This window comes from Globicephala melas, chromosome 12 (assembly GCF_963455315.2).
Source record: "Globicephala melas chromosome 12, mGloMel1.2, whole genome shotgun sequence".
NCBI lineage: Eukaryota > Metazoa > Chordata > Mammalia > Artiodactyla > Delphinidae > Globicephala > Globicephala melas.
This window is the reverse complement of record NC_083325.1, coordinates 68067394-68081833: the sequence shown is the minus strand read 5'-3', so window position 1 is coordinate 68081833 and position 14440 is coordinate 68067394. Positions and strand designations below refer to the sequence as shown.

The 14440-nt window shown below is 47.2% G+C and overlaps 1 protein-coding gene across 2 annotated transcripts in view; it reads left to right on the top strand.

Annotated features, from left to right (window-relative positions):
* The window catches only part of PLB1 (phospholipase B1), a 189032-nt gene that overhangs the window by 119233 nt on the left and 55359 nt on the right, over nucleotides 1-14440 (top strand). For both annotated transcript variants that reach the window (XM_060309527.1, XM_070046869.1), the window contains 4 exons: nucleotides 5148-5206; nucleotides 6969-7042; nucleotides 8554-8597; nucleotides 11628-11736. In XM_060309527.1, coding sequence (XP_060165510.1) covers nucleotides 5148-5206; nucleotides 6969-7042; nucleotides 8554-8597; nucleotides 11628-11736 — 286 coding nt within the window. The remainder of the gene's footprint in view (nucleotides 1-5147; nucleotides 5207-6968; nucleotides 7043-8553; nucleotides 8598-11627; nucleotides 11737-14440) is intronic.

Genomic DNA, 14440 nt, shown 5'->3' with positions numbered 1-14440 from the left:
TGTCCAGTGCACGTCCTGAAACCGTCTCTATAGTCACCACCTGCTCATGAGTCTTGTGGCCTAACCTAGCCTGTGACTAGGAAGTAGTGACGCCCCACAGGGAATATAACAGCCTGCCTGTCCCCTCGGCGTGACCAGCCTACTGGACAAGTTCAAACTCACCCTCAAGACACTCAGATGAATGTATTTCCCTTCCCTGCAGTTCCCGCCATTTAAAGCACTGAGAGCTGCAGTCTCTGACACAGAGCCTCTTCCTTAGCCTTTAATTCAACTGAACACATTTCTCGAGCTCCTACTGTGTGCGAGGCACATAAACTTATGCCAACGCACTTCAAAGACAGAAACAAGGCCCGACCTGTGCCAGCAGTTTCCCACCATTGCAGAAGTCCTTATATAAGTCCCTAAAATCTGAGAGCAAAAGGGTTGGGCAGCCGTAGCTGGCAGTCGAGAGAAAGTTGGTTTTTCAGGTTATGGCCCCAGGTTTAAGCTGTTGGGTTACACAAGACAAAACTCCCAAGCGTCAAGTCTGCTGTTCCTTTTCATGTCCAACGGGCAGTTTCCCCTTTCTCTACTCTAGTCAACCATTTTCTGTCTATTCATGATCTTTTATCTTAGTTTGGATGGCCTTCTGATAAGAGGCCCCTTCTGTAAAGATCTTGATGAGTGAATGATGTGTTTATCAGCTGCTTTCAAGGTGGTGGACAGTTTGTACCAGAAAATGTTTAGCTAATCAGCCACACAAATGTAATCTTATCTCTAAAGAGTTCTGTCCCCAAGGAGAGCAATTGCTAAAGTGCTTTGCTGTGGTTCCAGGCTGTGTCTTTATCATATACGATAATATTAACAAAGCTCAAATCAAGGTCTCCAGAATGTCAAACCAATGAAATGTGTGTTGGGTTCTATTTGAATAAGATCCCAGCTGAGTCAAACTCCTCCCATCTAGACTTGGTTCATTTGGTTTATTATCTCTTACAGGCCGTTCCTTACAGAATGACCAACAGAAAACCACCCCTCCCAACATACCCACCAATCTACACGTGTATACACACACGCGTAGATGTGGACGTACACGAGTGCACGCATATATGTGTGTTTCCTTTCTGCCTGCTACAAATTTAGGAGACAGGAATGGCCAGTTTCAGCTGCCCCTTTAGCAAACTGCAATGTGCTTTCAAAGCAAATCTATCCATCTCTTCCACATTTTACCAGCCTCAAAGATGTCCCCTAGCCTTGACACACCAGTTAGTGTTCACAGAATTCACTGTATTACACATCATGGCAACAAGAATACGGTGATTGACTGTCGCCATCAGGAGCTAAAATAAACCGTCTAGAGTTGAAGGGAGGAGGTCTTATTTTCCATTTTGTTGCCTTTTTTACCCAGAGCCTCATTTCTTTGAGAAGAGGTCATTTGAAAGTTCTCAGGCTTGGCCCCGTCGATGTGTGCTAATGTGTGCAGCTGGCTTTGTGATTTGATAATGTTCTTCTAACCACATAGGATTGGGCCCACCCCAGACCTACTAAATCAGAAACTCTGAGGGTGGCAACCAACCATCTGTGTTTTAACAAGCTCTCAGATGATTCTGATGCATGCTCGAATTTGAAGACCACTAATCTCTATATTTTGCATACACACATTCACAGCTATGCATGTGTTACTTTGCATGCTGTCATAGGGAAGAGGCAGGGACTTTTCCTTTTCCAATGAGAGGAAATCCTCAGTGGGACCAGCAGTTCCACATCTGCAGACAGCATGGAAGTCAGGTAGACAAGATGTCTCCATGGAAGGAGGCAAGACCTAGAGATCTCTCTGAACATTGATCCCACTGACTGTTAACACAGCTTCCCATGCAGGTGTGATTATACACCATGATTTGGATGTTGATGAGTGAAGCAGGCTATATGTAGCCTGCTGGTGTCGAAAGCATCTTGTTCTCTGTGTTTTACTGCCCTCGTTATAGAGTTACTTGGTAAAGAAGGGCTGTCGAGAGAGCCTCCTGGCAGACAGATTTCAGTTTATCCATCTTAAGCAGTGGTCCACTGAAATGATGGGTTTCTTTCCCCACTGAAGTAGTGGGTCACCCTGTGGTACAAATGCTCTATTAGGCTTCTTCCAAGGCTGAAAGCTAATTGACAAGTTACTGCAACATCGCGCTGCTAGAGACCATGAAAGGCACATCTGAGGAAAGATGGAGCTGTGTCAAAGTTGGAGTGACTATGGGAGGAGGTGCCCTGGGGGAGTGGGAGGTGAACTTGTGATTTGAGGGGACAGAGCCACATATGGCAGAAGGAATTTAAGTGTGATTCCCAAAATGCACTTGGATTCAAGTCCGTATGTATATAAGGTAAAGGGGTAGATAGATATAGGACAGGCGTATATATGCAAGTAAATATATATATATGTATATGTATGTGTGTATGTGTGTGTGTGTATGTGTAATATTCATGTTAAGCTCCTAAATTGTTAGCCAGGCATAAAAGGCCTTTGGCCCTAACATACATTTCCAATGTTATTTTTTTTTTAATTGAAGTATAGTTGATTTACAGTGTTGTGTTAATGTCTGCTATACAGCAAAGTGATTCAGTTATACATATATATATATATCGATACATTCCTTTTTTAATATTCTTTTCCATTATGGTTTATCATAAGTTATTGAATGGTCCTCTGTGTTATACAGTAGGACATTTTTGTTTATCCATTCCATATATTGTATAATAGCTTACATCTGCTAACCCCCAACCTCCCACTCCGTCCCTCCACCAACGCCTGCCCTCTTCGCAACCACAAGTCTGTTCTCTATGTCCACGAGGCTGTTTCTGTTTCGTAGATAGGTTCATTTGTGTCATATTCTAGATTCCACATGTAAGTGATATCATATGGTATTTGTCTTTCTCTTTCTGACTTACTTCACTTGGAATGATAATCTCTGGTTGCATCCATGTTGCTGCAAATGGCATTATTTCATTCTTTTTTATGGCTGAGTAGTATTCCATTGTATATATGTACCACATCTTCTTTATCCATTCATCTATCGAAGGACATTTAGTTTGTTTCCATGTCTTGGCTATTGTGAATAGTGCTGCTATGAACATGGGGGTGCAAGTATCTTTTCAAATTAGAGTTTTGTCTGGATATATGCCCAGGAGTGGGATTGCTGGATCATATGGTAATTTTTTTTCTGAGGAACCTCCATACTGTTTTCCATAGTGGCTACACCAACTTACATTCCCACCGTATGTATAGGAGGGTTCCCTTTTCTCCACATCCTCTCCAGCATTTGTTATTTGTAGACTTTTTAATGGTGGCCGTTCTGACCGGTGTGAGTTGGTACCTCATTGTACCATTTGATTTGGCATTTCTCTAATAATTAGCGATATTGAGCACCTTTTCATGTGCCTATTGGCCATTTGTATTTCTTCTTTGGAGAAATGTCTGTTTAGGTCTTATGCCCATTTTTTCGACTGGGTTGTTTGTTTTGTTGTTGTTGAGTTGTATGAACTGTTTGTATATTGTATATTTTGGAAATTAAGTCCTTGTTGGATGCATCGTTTGCAAATGTTTTCTTCCATTCTGTAGGTTGTTTTTTCATTTTGTTTATGGTTCCAGTGTTATTTCTTGTTAGTCTCCTTCCCATGCCCTTCACTTAAGTCAAACTGTACAACTATCCGTTCTTTATGGACGTCACACGATTTACCACACCGCATCCTTATCTCATCATATCCTGAGTTCAGACATGACCTTCTCCATGTGGCCTGCTCTAAACTCTCCTCCCCCACCACACACACACCTCTGAGGGTAAATCATTCCTCCAGCTCCTGAACCTCTTATCACTTTATTACCTCCCATAGAATTCATCAGCCTATAAGTTATTATAACTATGGATGTTTCTCATTCCCTGCTTATCCTGCGAGCTTCCTGAGCACATTCTCCATTTCTGACCACGGTTTTGTCCCCAGGGCCCCCAGCCACTGCTCGGTGGCCAATATGTTTGTCATACAAGTAAGTAGCTGCTTAGCCACATCATAGCACATGCCTAAACTCAAGAGATAAAATAGTAGCAGGCTATGGAAAACAGTTTGGGGTTTCCTCAGAAAGCTAAACATAGGATTATCCTATGGCCCACCAAGTTCCACTCCTTGGTATATACCCAAAATAATTCAAAACAGGCATTCAAATAAAGACTTGTATATGAATGTTCATAGCAGCACTATATACAGTGCCCAAAAGATGGGACCAACCCAAATGTCCATCAACAGATGAAGGAATAGGAAAATGTGGTGTATCCACACAGTGGAGTATTAGTCAGCCATAAGAAAGACTGAAGTACTGGCACCTGCTACAGCATGGGTGAACCTTGAAAATATTAGGCAAAGTGGAGGAAGCCAGACACACAGGTCACATTTTATGATTCCATTTACGTGAAATATCCAGTATAGGTAAATCCATGGAGAGGAAGCAGATAGTGGTTGCCATGGGCTGGTGGGAGTGAGGGATGACTGCTTAGTGCGTACAGGTCTCTTCTGGGGGTGATGAAAACGTTTTGGAACTAGATAGAGGTCATGGTTGGACAACACTGAGAATGTACGAAGTGCCACTGAATTGTGGACTTTAAAATGCTTCCTTTTATGTGATGTGAACGTCACCTTGATAGTGGTTGTCATAGTGTTTTTAAAAAACAGTAGTATAAAGGCGTTTCCCTTTTCCCTTCATAAAAACCGAGCTGATTTTTTTCTAATAAGATGGTATAATATTTTATCCCAACTATCAACAGATCCTAGAATGGATGAAGTATGGGTTTCAGCTCCACCACAATCCCCTCCTTACTCCCAGATCATGTCGCCAGGGGCTGTTTCACGCCCTGAGAGTAACTGCCCACCTGTGGCATCAGGTTCACCCAACACCAGCAGACACCTCTCCGAAAGTGGGGCCACCTTCCAGCTCCCGAGCCCTGTGCCCAGGCGCCCCACGGAGGAGACTGGCAGTCAGGCTCCACGGCTGCTACTGCTGAGGTTTAGGGCAAGGATGGCCTTTTAATATCTTTGTCCAAGCTGAATTGTTCTACTTTGTCTCAGTTTTCCTGGAAGACGCTCCTTTGCTTTCAGAGGAGACAAGAAGCCCACCGTCTGTTCATCTTTGTTTTCAGTTCACAGGCTGAAGCTGGCTGACATCAAGGTCATCGGAGCCCTGGGTGATTCGCTCACGGTGAGTTACTGACGGTGGAAGGAAGGGGCAGGAGAGGAGACGATCTTGGTTAATAGGAGAATCTCACTCCTGGACCTTAAGCGTTGCCGTCTCTGGTCCCAACCTCAGTCCCTCCCCACCTCCATGCCCACCCTGGAATCCGGCATTCCCTGGCCCATCGTGTTTTCCCACCTCCACTCTAACCTCATCCTTCCTCTCCTAACATGGGAATGAAGGAGAGAGCAGGAAGTGGGGGGACCCCAGAAGGAGCCCCTGAAATGAAAGTAACCTAGCCCAAACCGCACAGCCTGTCGGTGGTGGGGTGTAGGGCCCCTTCAAAGACCCGGTGCTTTGTTTTGTCCATGTAGGAAAGCGAAGGGAAGGTCCCAAGGGCAATGGGATGATGGGACAGGAACGAGTACTAATGGGGGAGGGGTGAGAAAACTGGGGTCCGTGGAAAAGACAGAGGTACTAACGATGACCCAGCCTATGTCTGCAGGTGGCTGTGGTGACCTCCCAGGCCCAGCAAAAAGCTATCCAGAAAAAGCAGAATCAGGTCCTTAGAGAGCCAGGGTAGGGGGGCTCTGAAGCTCTCGAACTTCAGGTCCACAGTGACTCGTTACAGAGGAGTCCAGCTGCTGTTCTCTGGATCAGTAGAATTTTCCCTCAAATACCAGCTGACACCTTTCATGTCTGTGGCCTCTTCACATTGATATGATCTCACTCAATATCCTCAACGAAATCCTGGGCCATATGACTCTCCTCAAACTGAAACCAACAAAGGAGGTGAAGCCGGTTGAAGCGAAGTGAGTACCGCAGCCAATAGCTTGTAACTGCTGGGTGAGGACAGGACTCCCAGGTCCTGACTCTGAGGCTAGAATTCTTTCCCTGCCCTGTAGCCGTCTCCTCCATGACCCCTCAGGTACTCTTCACCCCGAAGGCCCTATAGCTCCTAACCTTCTGGGAAGGACAGGCAGCACGGCTCATCCCAGCCACTTCCTGCTGGGTGTGGCCTGACGCAGCTGGAAATGCCCTGGCCGTCCAGTGGTTAGGACTCAGCGCTTTCACCACTGTGGCCCAGGTTCTATCCCTGGTTGGGGAGCTAAGATCCCAGGAGCCGAGGCATGGCCAAAAAAAAAAAAAACCACAAGAAACAGAATCAGCCCAGCTGTTCAGGACTACCTGGGGAGGCAGCAAGGCTCCTCTCCCGGAGGCCAGCCTTCCCCACAGGCTGCCTGGGAGGCTAGCCCTTGGCATGACCTTTGGAATGGCTCTGCTGGGAAATAACGTGCTTTAGGCAACGGACGTGCACCTGCGGAGTGTGTCAGGGTGTGGTTTTAAAAGACCCCGCTCTTTCTTTAGCTGAGGAGTAGGTACGTGGCGTTTCATTTTAATTTTTCCAATTGTACATATGTGAGACCTATTCACATCAAAGGATTACAGGATACTTCCCTTTCTGATACAGTTCACGACTTAAAAAATGAGGAAAATGGGGCCCTGAAATGTGTCCTCTGGAAAACTGTACACTGCAGTATAATTTTCAGAGCGCTTCTGCCAGGCTAGGGTCCGGGCAGGGTTTCTTAGGGTGAGGCTGCCCTTGGAGGGCCCCAGAATTCCCAGTGGGAAGTAGCACTCGTTTCTGACGAGGCAGGATGCAGGTCAAGACGTGGTGCTCTCAAGACGCTAGATTCTAAAGTGCCGGACATTCCGGCCCGGCCAGGACGAGAACACAGACCCTCTGGTGAGCAGGCAAGGAAATCACCCCCTTGTGGTTCCCTTTCAGGCAGGTAATGGGGCTGGATCCAAGCCTGGGAACGTCCTGGACGTCTTTACTCAGTATCGAGGTCTGTCCTGGAGGTAAGTGCAGGCGTGGCAAGGCCCAGAGACGCCCCGTCGCAGGGCAGGGGAGGACCCCTGAGCATGTAGAAAACAAGTTCTCTAGCGGAAGGATGAGTCAACCTAGTGCTTTTCCATGAGAAATTTCTAGGTTTAATTTAAGGAAGGTATTTATCAGCTTCCCCAAACCAGATATTCCCCCAAAACAAGCCAGGACCTGAGCAGGAGTTTAGGAGAAAAACTACTCAGACGTTTGGGTTGGAAAAGTTTGGGCTTGCCTTTCTCCCTCTGGGCAGTCACCTCAGCAGGAGGCAGCAGCCTTCAGAACCCGGGTTGTGTAGGAGCCCCAGCTGCCCGCTCTGTGTGACCTTGGGCAAGTTATTCAACCTCTCTGAGCTGGTCTCATCTTTGACACAGAGACAATAATACTGCCTTAGCATTGCCGCGAGGCTTACAGAGAATTTAAATGCCCAGCACAGTGCCTGACACAAAGGTAGGTGTAAATGGTAGCTGGGATCACTATTAAAGGGCCTTCATTTTACAGATGATGAAGCACGGCTCAGAGAGGGCAAGTAACCTGTCCAAGGTCACACAGTCAGATGGTAAGAGAGCAAAAGGTAGAGTAGATGGCTCCTGACCCCTAATGCAGCACACCCCCCATCATGTGTATTTTGTGCAGGCTTGTTCCTGCTCTGCCTGTAGTCAAACCCAGGCAGCCCCAGGCTGCGGGGAGCAGCGCTCCTGCTTCACCTCTGCTATGAAAGCCCAGCTCATGCCAAGCGGGAGAGGGCAGGTTCGGTGTTCCCTCAACCTGGAATCCAGCATCTCTGGCACCAGCTTGAACCTGAGCGTTGAATCCCTGGGCATCCTCCCTGGCGATGCTACACAGAGTTAAACCCCAGACGTTTTGAGAACCTTTGAAATGTTCCCAGACATACTTGGCAGAGAATGAGGGGATATGGAAAAGTAGGGAATCCAATCAACTCTGGAATGCTGCTTATTTTCATGCCTAGAAACCCATCCAACTTTGATTTCCTTGGAATTTTAGAAGCGGCTCAGAAGATGGGTTGCTCTCTAGAAGATACCCTTTAAAAACCGGGTTTTCCCCAAGCCAAACAGGACGAGAAACATGAAGGCAAACTTTTTTTTTTTTAATAATAATAATGCACAGCTGCAGTGGCTAGTCGGCGCTGGGCTGGGCTCTGCATCCAGGGAAGGGCCATTTCCCCTTTGGAAGATGGGGCTGAAGAGGCCCACTTAATTCCCCTGCCTCAAGGTCAAAGCTCAAAGTCAGCCATGACGGTTTAAGCCAGTTTTTTGTTTGGACGTTCTGGTTTGTGGGGCAAAGGAGAGAGAAGTCGCTGTATTCTGGTTTTTCAGTTTTTATACAAAAATAATGAGGAAAGGGCAAGCCCCAAGCCCCCAGGGTGTTTCTCAGAAGGAGCAAGGTCTGTCTTGGTGGTGTCTGAGGTGTTTCAGCGTCGCTGGCCGTTTTAACCTTCATTTTCTTTTTTGTCCCCACGACGACGCAGCGCTGGCGGCGATCAGAACCTCAGCAGCGTCACCACCTTGCCCAGTAAGTACGCGCTCCCGGGGGTCCGAGGGGGGCTCGCCGCCGCCCTGCGCGTTTCTGCAGCTCCCCCTGGCGGCGGCCGCGGGCTTGGCAGGGAAGGGTGGCAGGAAACAGCAGCGTTCGGCAGGGAGCGCTGCTTCCCCGAGGCGGTCACCCTGCTCTGTTGCTTGAGAGCGATTAAAGCCTTTTTTTTTTTTTAAGAGAAATTGTATTTGTCCGAGGAAGGAAGAGAGTAAGAGGGAAAGAATGCTCAGGCCAACCCTTAGTGCAAGTTATTATTAAGAAATGATTGAAGAAGGAAATAAAGGAAACCCATGTTTGCTTTGCCTGTCATTCAGAGCAGAACACCTTTCGGGGAGGCGTTGATCTAGGCTTGGGCTGTATTACGCACCACTGCATACAAAGACGTTGAATTCCTGGTGTTGGTTTAGGAAACGCTGCTATTGCAGCAGTGATGATGAAATTACCTTGTTCAGGCTCTGCAAACACAGCCATATTTGGGGTGCAACCTTTTCTTTAAATTACTTCATCAACAACCTGTTCGGAATGATTTTTTTTAAGCCTGACTACATTCTTTGAATGGTCTTATTCATCTTTTTATTCTCCTTAGTGCATGCACAGTGCTTGTTCTTAAAGTACGCGTACCAAAAAATGTTACAATTGAATTATTTTCCCTTAAAATCTTCTGGCTAACGATTTTGCCTGAGAGGAATTTAATCGGTCCCATTCTCATTTACTTCTCTCGTAATTATCCCTCTGTAATATATCTTTAGCAGCTAAGAAATTATTTGAGCTTTAAGTCACCGAGACTTTGATGATAAAGGTGGTTTGATCGCCACATGGGCAGAACTGGTTGGATTTCATGAGTGTTATCTGTTCTTGCTATTTGCAAATCCTGTTGATTTTAAGTAGGTACAGATCTGTGGCACGAGTACTTCCCATCTTCCTTATTTCTAGGTCCACACACAAGAGCTAGGAATAAGCTCCGCCATCTCTAGCAGACGATTTGGGTTGCGTTTGTGAATGTAATTGGGCTATGAGCTGGGCCAGCATACACAACTTGCTGGGCTCTCTGATTCCCATGCTATTGTGGTTGATAACATGATTGGAAATCATCTGACTCAAGATCTTTCACTAAAATGATTTATAAAATATTAAGACAGCGTCATCTGGGTGGACGCCCTGACACGCTTAGCCCAGCAGTGGAACATTGCCTGTTCAGACTTCCTTACCAGAGTTGTGAAGACAGATTGGCTGTAGGGACTGGATAATCCATGGAGAAATAATCACGTGGCAATGTGTTGGAAAGCTTATGAGAACATAGGGTCAGAACAGAACCTCGGTTCAACTCCCTATTCAATGTAATCCAGCAAATACAGCCGTGCTGGGTGCTTGGGAAACAGGAGAATGAGGTGAGGTCCCTGCCCTGATGACATCACTGAAGTCTCTTTAGGGACACGTCTCCCTAAAGACAGACATGTGTACCAATAATTATAGCCATGTACAAAGTTTAGGGGAAAATAAATAAGAAGGCTGTTACCCTGCCTTTTGAAAGAGGGCTTTAAGAACTGGAATTCATCGGATAAGAAAAGGGGATTGAATGTTCCTGGCAGAGGTAACTGTGTGCACCAGCAAGTTCTTGTCCTGTCCAATGAGCAGTGCCTTCTGTGACATTCCTGATAGGTACCTAGCTAGCCAATGCTGGATGCTTCCAGTAATGGGGAGTCTGGGACAATCCCTTCCGTTTTCAGATAGCTCGAGTGATCTCGCAGCTCTTCCTTCTATTGAGTAGATCAGAGTAATTGCCATCCATTGGTACAATGTCCCCAGAGCCACAAGGAATGAGTTCAATCCATCTGTGTTGTGTAGGCCCTGTAGCAGTGCTTGGTTGGAGAGAGTGCTCTGCTGGATGGCATGATGCCTGAAAGTCCTGACTGATACCTAGCCAGTTCCTTTCCCACATCCTAGTAGATTGTAGGTCTGGGGAAAGTACCCTCTAACACGAGCTGAGAGATCAGGTTCTAGCCTAGGATTCTATTCTTAATAATGTATGACTTTTAACAGTTCTCCTAACCTTTCTGAACTTTAAGTTCTTCTTAATTCAGTGCATAAACGTTTATTGAGCCCATGCGAGGCTCAGGGCTGTATACAGACCCTGCTCTCAGGAGTTTTCAGCCAAGCTGGGGGGGATTGCAGAGTGAAAAGTGTAGCTCCAGCATGGTAAAGGCATTAGAATGTGTGAGATTGAAAAGATGGACCAAATCAGCGAGCAATTAGACTGACCAAGGTGGATGGTGGGAAGAGAGCCTAAAACTCGGAAATGAAAGAGGAGACATAAGTATAGAAATAAAAAGGATTATGAGAGAATACGTTGAACAGTTGTAGCCATACAATGGAATATTATTTGCCAGTAAAAAAGAATGAAGTACTGATACATGCTAAACATGGATGAACATTGATAACTTGCTAAGTGAAGGAAGCCAGTCACAAAGGACGTGTTGTATTGTATGGTTCCATTTATATGAATGTCCAGGATAAGGAAACCCATAGAGATAGAAGGTAGATTAGTGGTTGCCATGGGGCTGGAAGAAATGGGGAGGGACCACTAGTGGCTACGGAGTCTCTTCTGGGGGTGATGAAAATGTTCTAAAGTTTATGGGGTGATGGTGGCACAACTGTATGAATGTACTAAAAGCTATTGAATTGTACTTTAAATTGGTGAATTCTATGTTATGTGACTTATATCTCAGTAAAGCGATTACATATTTAGAGAAAAAAGCAAAGCACCCGAGAGCAGCACCTTAACCAGACTGGCATTTATCCAGCACTAATTCATCGAGCGCCCTTGTGTGCCGCACACGTGGTCCGGCATCAGCCTGCTGGACGTTTTGTTTTGGGGGCCAAGCGAACAGTAAGGGTGAGGGCTGTGGGGCGGGCGCTCTGCTTTGTCGCCAGCACCCCCGGCACTTACCAAAGGAATCTGAAGATTGCCTTGGGGCAGTGATGACGAACATCTTTTCCTTATATTTCCAGACATCCTCCGGGAATTCAACCCTTCCCTGAAGGGTTTCTCTGTTGGCACTGGAAGAGAAAACAGTCCTGGGGCCTTCCTAAACCAGGCCGTGGCAGGAGCCCGAGCTGAGTGAGCAGTGGAGCCTTGCGGGTGAACCACACGGGTCCCCGGGAACTTGGTCGGGGGCTTAGCCTAGACCAGGGTGTATGGCTAAAGGCTCCGGATTTGGTCCAGGGGGAGGATCTGAGGGTCAAAGGCTGGACTGGACGGGCTCTCTTGGGGGTGTCCTCTGCCGTGGGACGCGGAAGCCTGCTGGCTCACCCACCAACCGTGCCCCCAGGAGCTAGTCACCGTTGATTCTGATGCCAGGTACATGCTTTGAGCAAATTCCTTTGCCTCGTCTGTAAACCTTATGTTCACATAAGACAGCAGCCGTAGGTGGACTCACGGAGCCCCAAGTCTCACCACTCTGTTAATGCTCCGTCTGTCGTGTCACCTTCTCCCTCTTCCTCAGACTTGCTTTTCAGGAGGCTTTTTCAGGCTCCATGCTTTGCATCCTTCCTGGTTCATGGGAAGAGCACCAGTCCTGGGGCCAGGGGGAGTGGGGGAGTGTGTGAGTCTGAGCCCTGGTTTCTCCCCTGGCCTCTCTAAGCCTTAGCCTCTAAGAGATGGGGCTGAACCTCTCCCATGCGCCGGCTGGGGGGCTCAATGCCGTGTTTTTCGGTGTGTTTTTTCAAACATCTTTTATTTCTTTAATGTTGTATCTATCTGTTTATTTATTGGCTGCATTGGGTCTTCGTTGCTGTGCACGGGCTTTCTCTAGTTGCGGCGAGCGGGAGCTACTCTTGGTTGCAGTGTGCGGGTTTCTCATTGCGGTGGCTTCTCTTGTCGTGGAGCACGGGCTCTAGGCCCGCAGGCTTCCGTAGTTGTGGCACAAGGGCTCAGTAGTTGTGGCACACGGGCTCTAGAGCGCAGGCTCAGTAGTGGTGGCGCATGGGCTTAGTTGCTCCGCGGCATGTGGGATCCTCCCGGACCAGGGCTCGAACCCGTGTCTCCTGCATTGGCAGGCAGATTCTTAACCACTGCGCCACCAGGGAAGCCCTCAGTGCCATGCTGAAAGTGAAAGTTCTGGTGAGCTGTAAATAGCACAGACAGGGTGGTGGTCCCAGCAACAGTGCAGCAGGGCTGCAGGACCCACCTGGGGTAAACTGTTAGCGAGCAACAGGACCACTGAGTCGTGGGCCAGGGGCACTGGATGGAGGGTTCCAGAGAGCGGGGTCAGCTTTCCTGGGTCCTACAGCTCCATTTCTCCCCACCATCCCAGAACCCTGAGTACTTCTTTGGGTTTGCTGCCAGTCAGAGAACCAGTGAGTGCCACATCCAATGTAGGAAAAATAAATGGAAAGGTCCTTTTTGTTTCTTAGTCCTCTATTTCTTCCAGAACAATCACGAACTTTACTGTGTAGTTCCTAGGGATTCCTATGTTTAGGTTCCTAGATCCCCGACATCATTCTCCCAGCTCTCAACACCATCCTGAATCTACGAGTCCCTGACTAGAGTAAATCTTATTTATTCAGGACAGGAAAGGGGACAGATTATCTGCAGCAGAGATCATGCGAAACCTAATAGGTTTTATAATGAATTCGGTGGCTTCATTTTCCTTTTGGTGGGGCGGGGGTGAAAGGCTACAGAGTTACTGCTTAAAATTTTAGGCTTCCGTTAATATTACCTTAATCTTGCTTTTTTCCAAGCGTATTTCAGCTGGTGGTGTAAGAGGAGAGGCAGTTCTAAGCATGATTAGGTCAGGAAGGCATCCAAGAACGAAGGCTTAGCTGAAAGCATAAATGTAATGAAAAATGGAGTGTGACTCACATGGCCCCGGATTTCTTTCCTGATTTCCCCAAGGCCTTGGGGCTCGTTCGTGTGAGTCATTTATTTGTCCAAGCATGTCCTGTGTTGTAGGGAAGAGTTGGGGATTATTATTCCAGATTATTATTACTATTCCCCTTAAAGATGAAGAACCTGTAGCCCAGAGAGATGAAGTGGCCTGAACAAATGCCTTATCTCGACCACGTGGTCTGTCATCTTTGTGCCCCAGGCTTTACCACAGGTCCACTAATGACCCTTCATGTGTATATAGCCGTGTGCAGTTACATAGTACCCTCACGTTTGTTATCTCTTGTGTTCTGAACAGTGACTGTGAGATGGACAGAGCAGAGGCTCAGATGCCCATGTTTTCTGAATGATGATCTTGAGGCTCAGAGCGGCCAAGTAATCATCCAAAACTCTGGTCCGTAGAAAGAACAGCAGCCCTGCTAACTTCAGAGCGATAGATGAGGAAACTGAGGCTCAGAGAGGTGAAGGGGTTTACCCAGAGTCTCCACCCAGGTGATCTGATACCTAGCCTATTATGACTAAGAGCAGGCCAGTTGGGCTAATACTTAAGAGAGGAAGAGGGTGACAACTAATGTTTCCTGCTGAGTCCTGTGCCAGGGACTTTAGTGATGGTGATGGTGGTGATGGTGACGATGGTAGAAATAATTCAATGGGTTGTTTCTAATATGGATGTTTACCGTGTGCTCTTTTAAGTTCTTTCTGGGCACCTTATTTAATTCACCCAACATCTCTGTGAAGAAGGTATGCTTGTCATCCCCTTCTTCCAAAGGAAGAAACTGAAGGTTTGCAAGGTTAAGTACTTTGCCGAGGTCTCACAGCTGGTCTGGGGTGGAAGCAGGATTCAAACCCATATGCTGCCTGGCACCAGGAGTGGCTCTTACCCCACGGGGCTGCTTGGCTCGTCTCTACTAAGACCCATTAAGATGGGGGGGGGGGC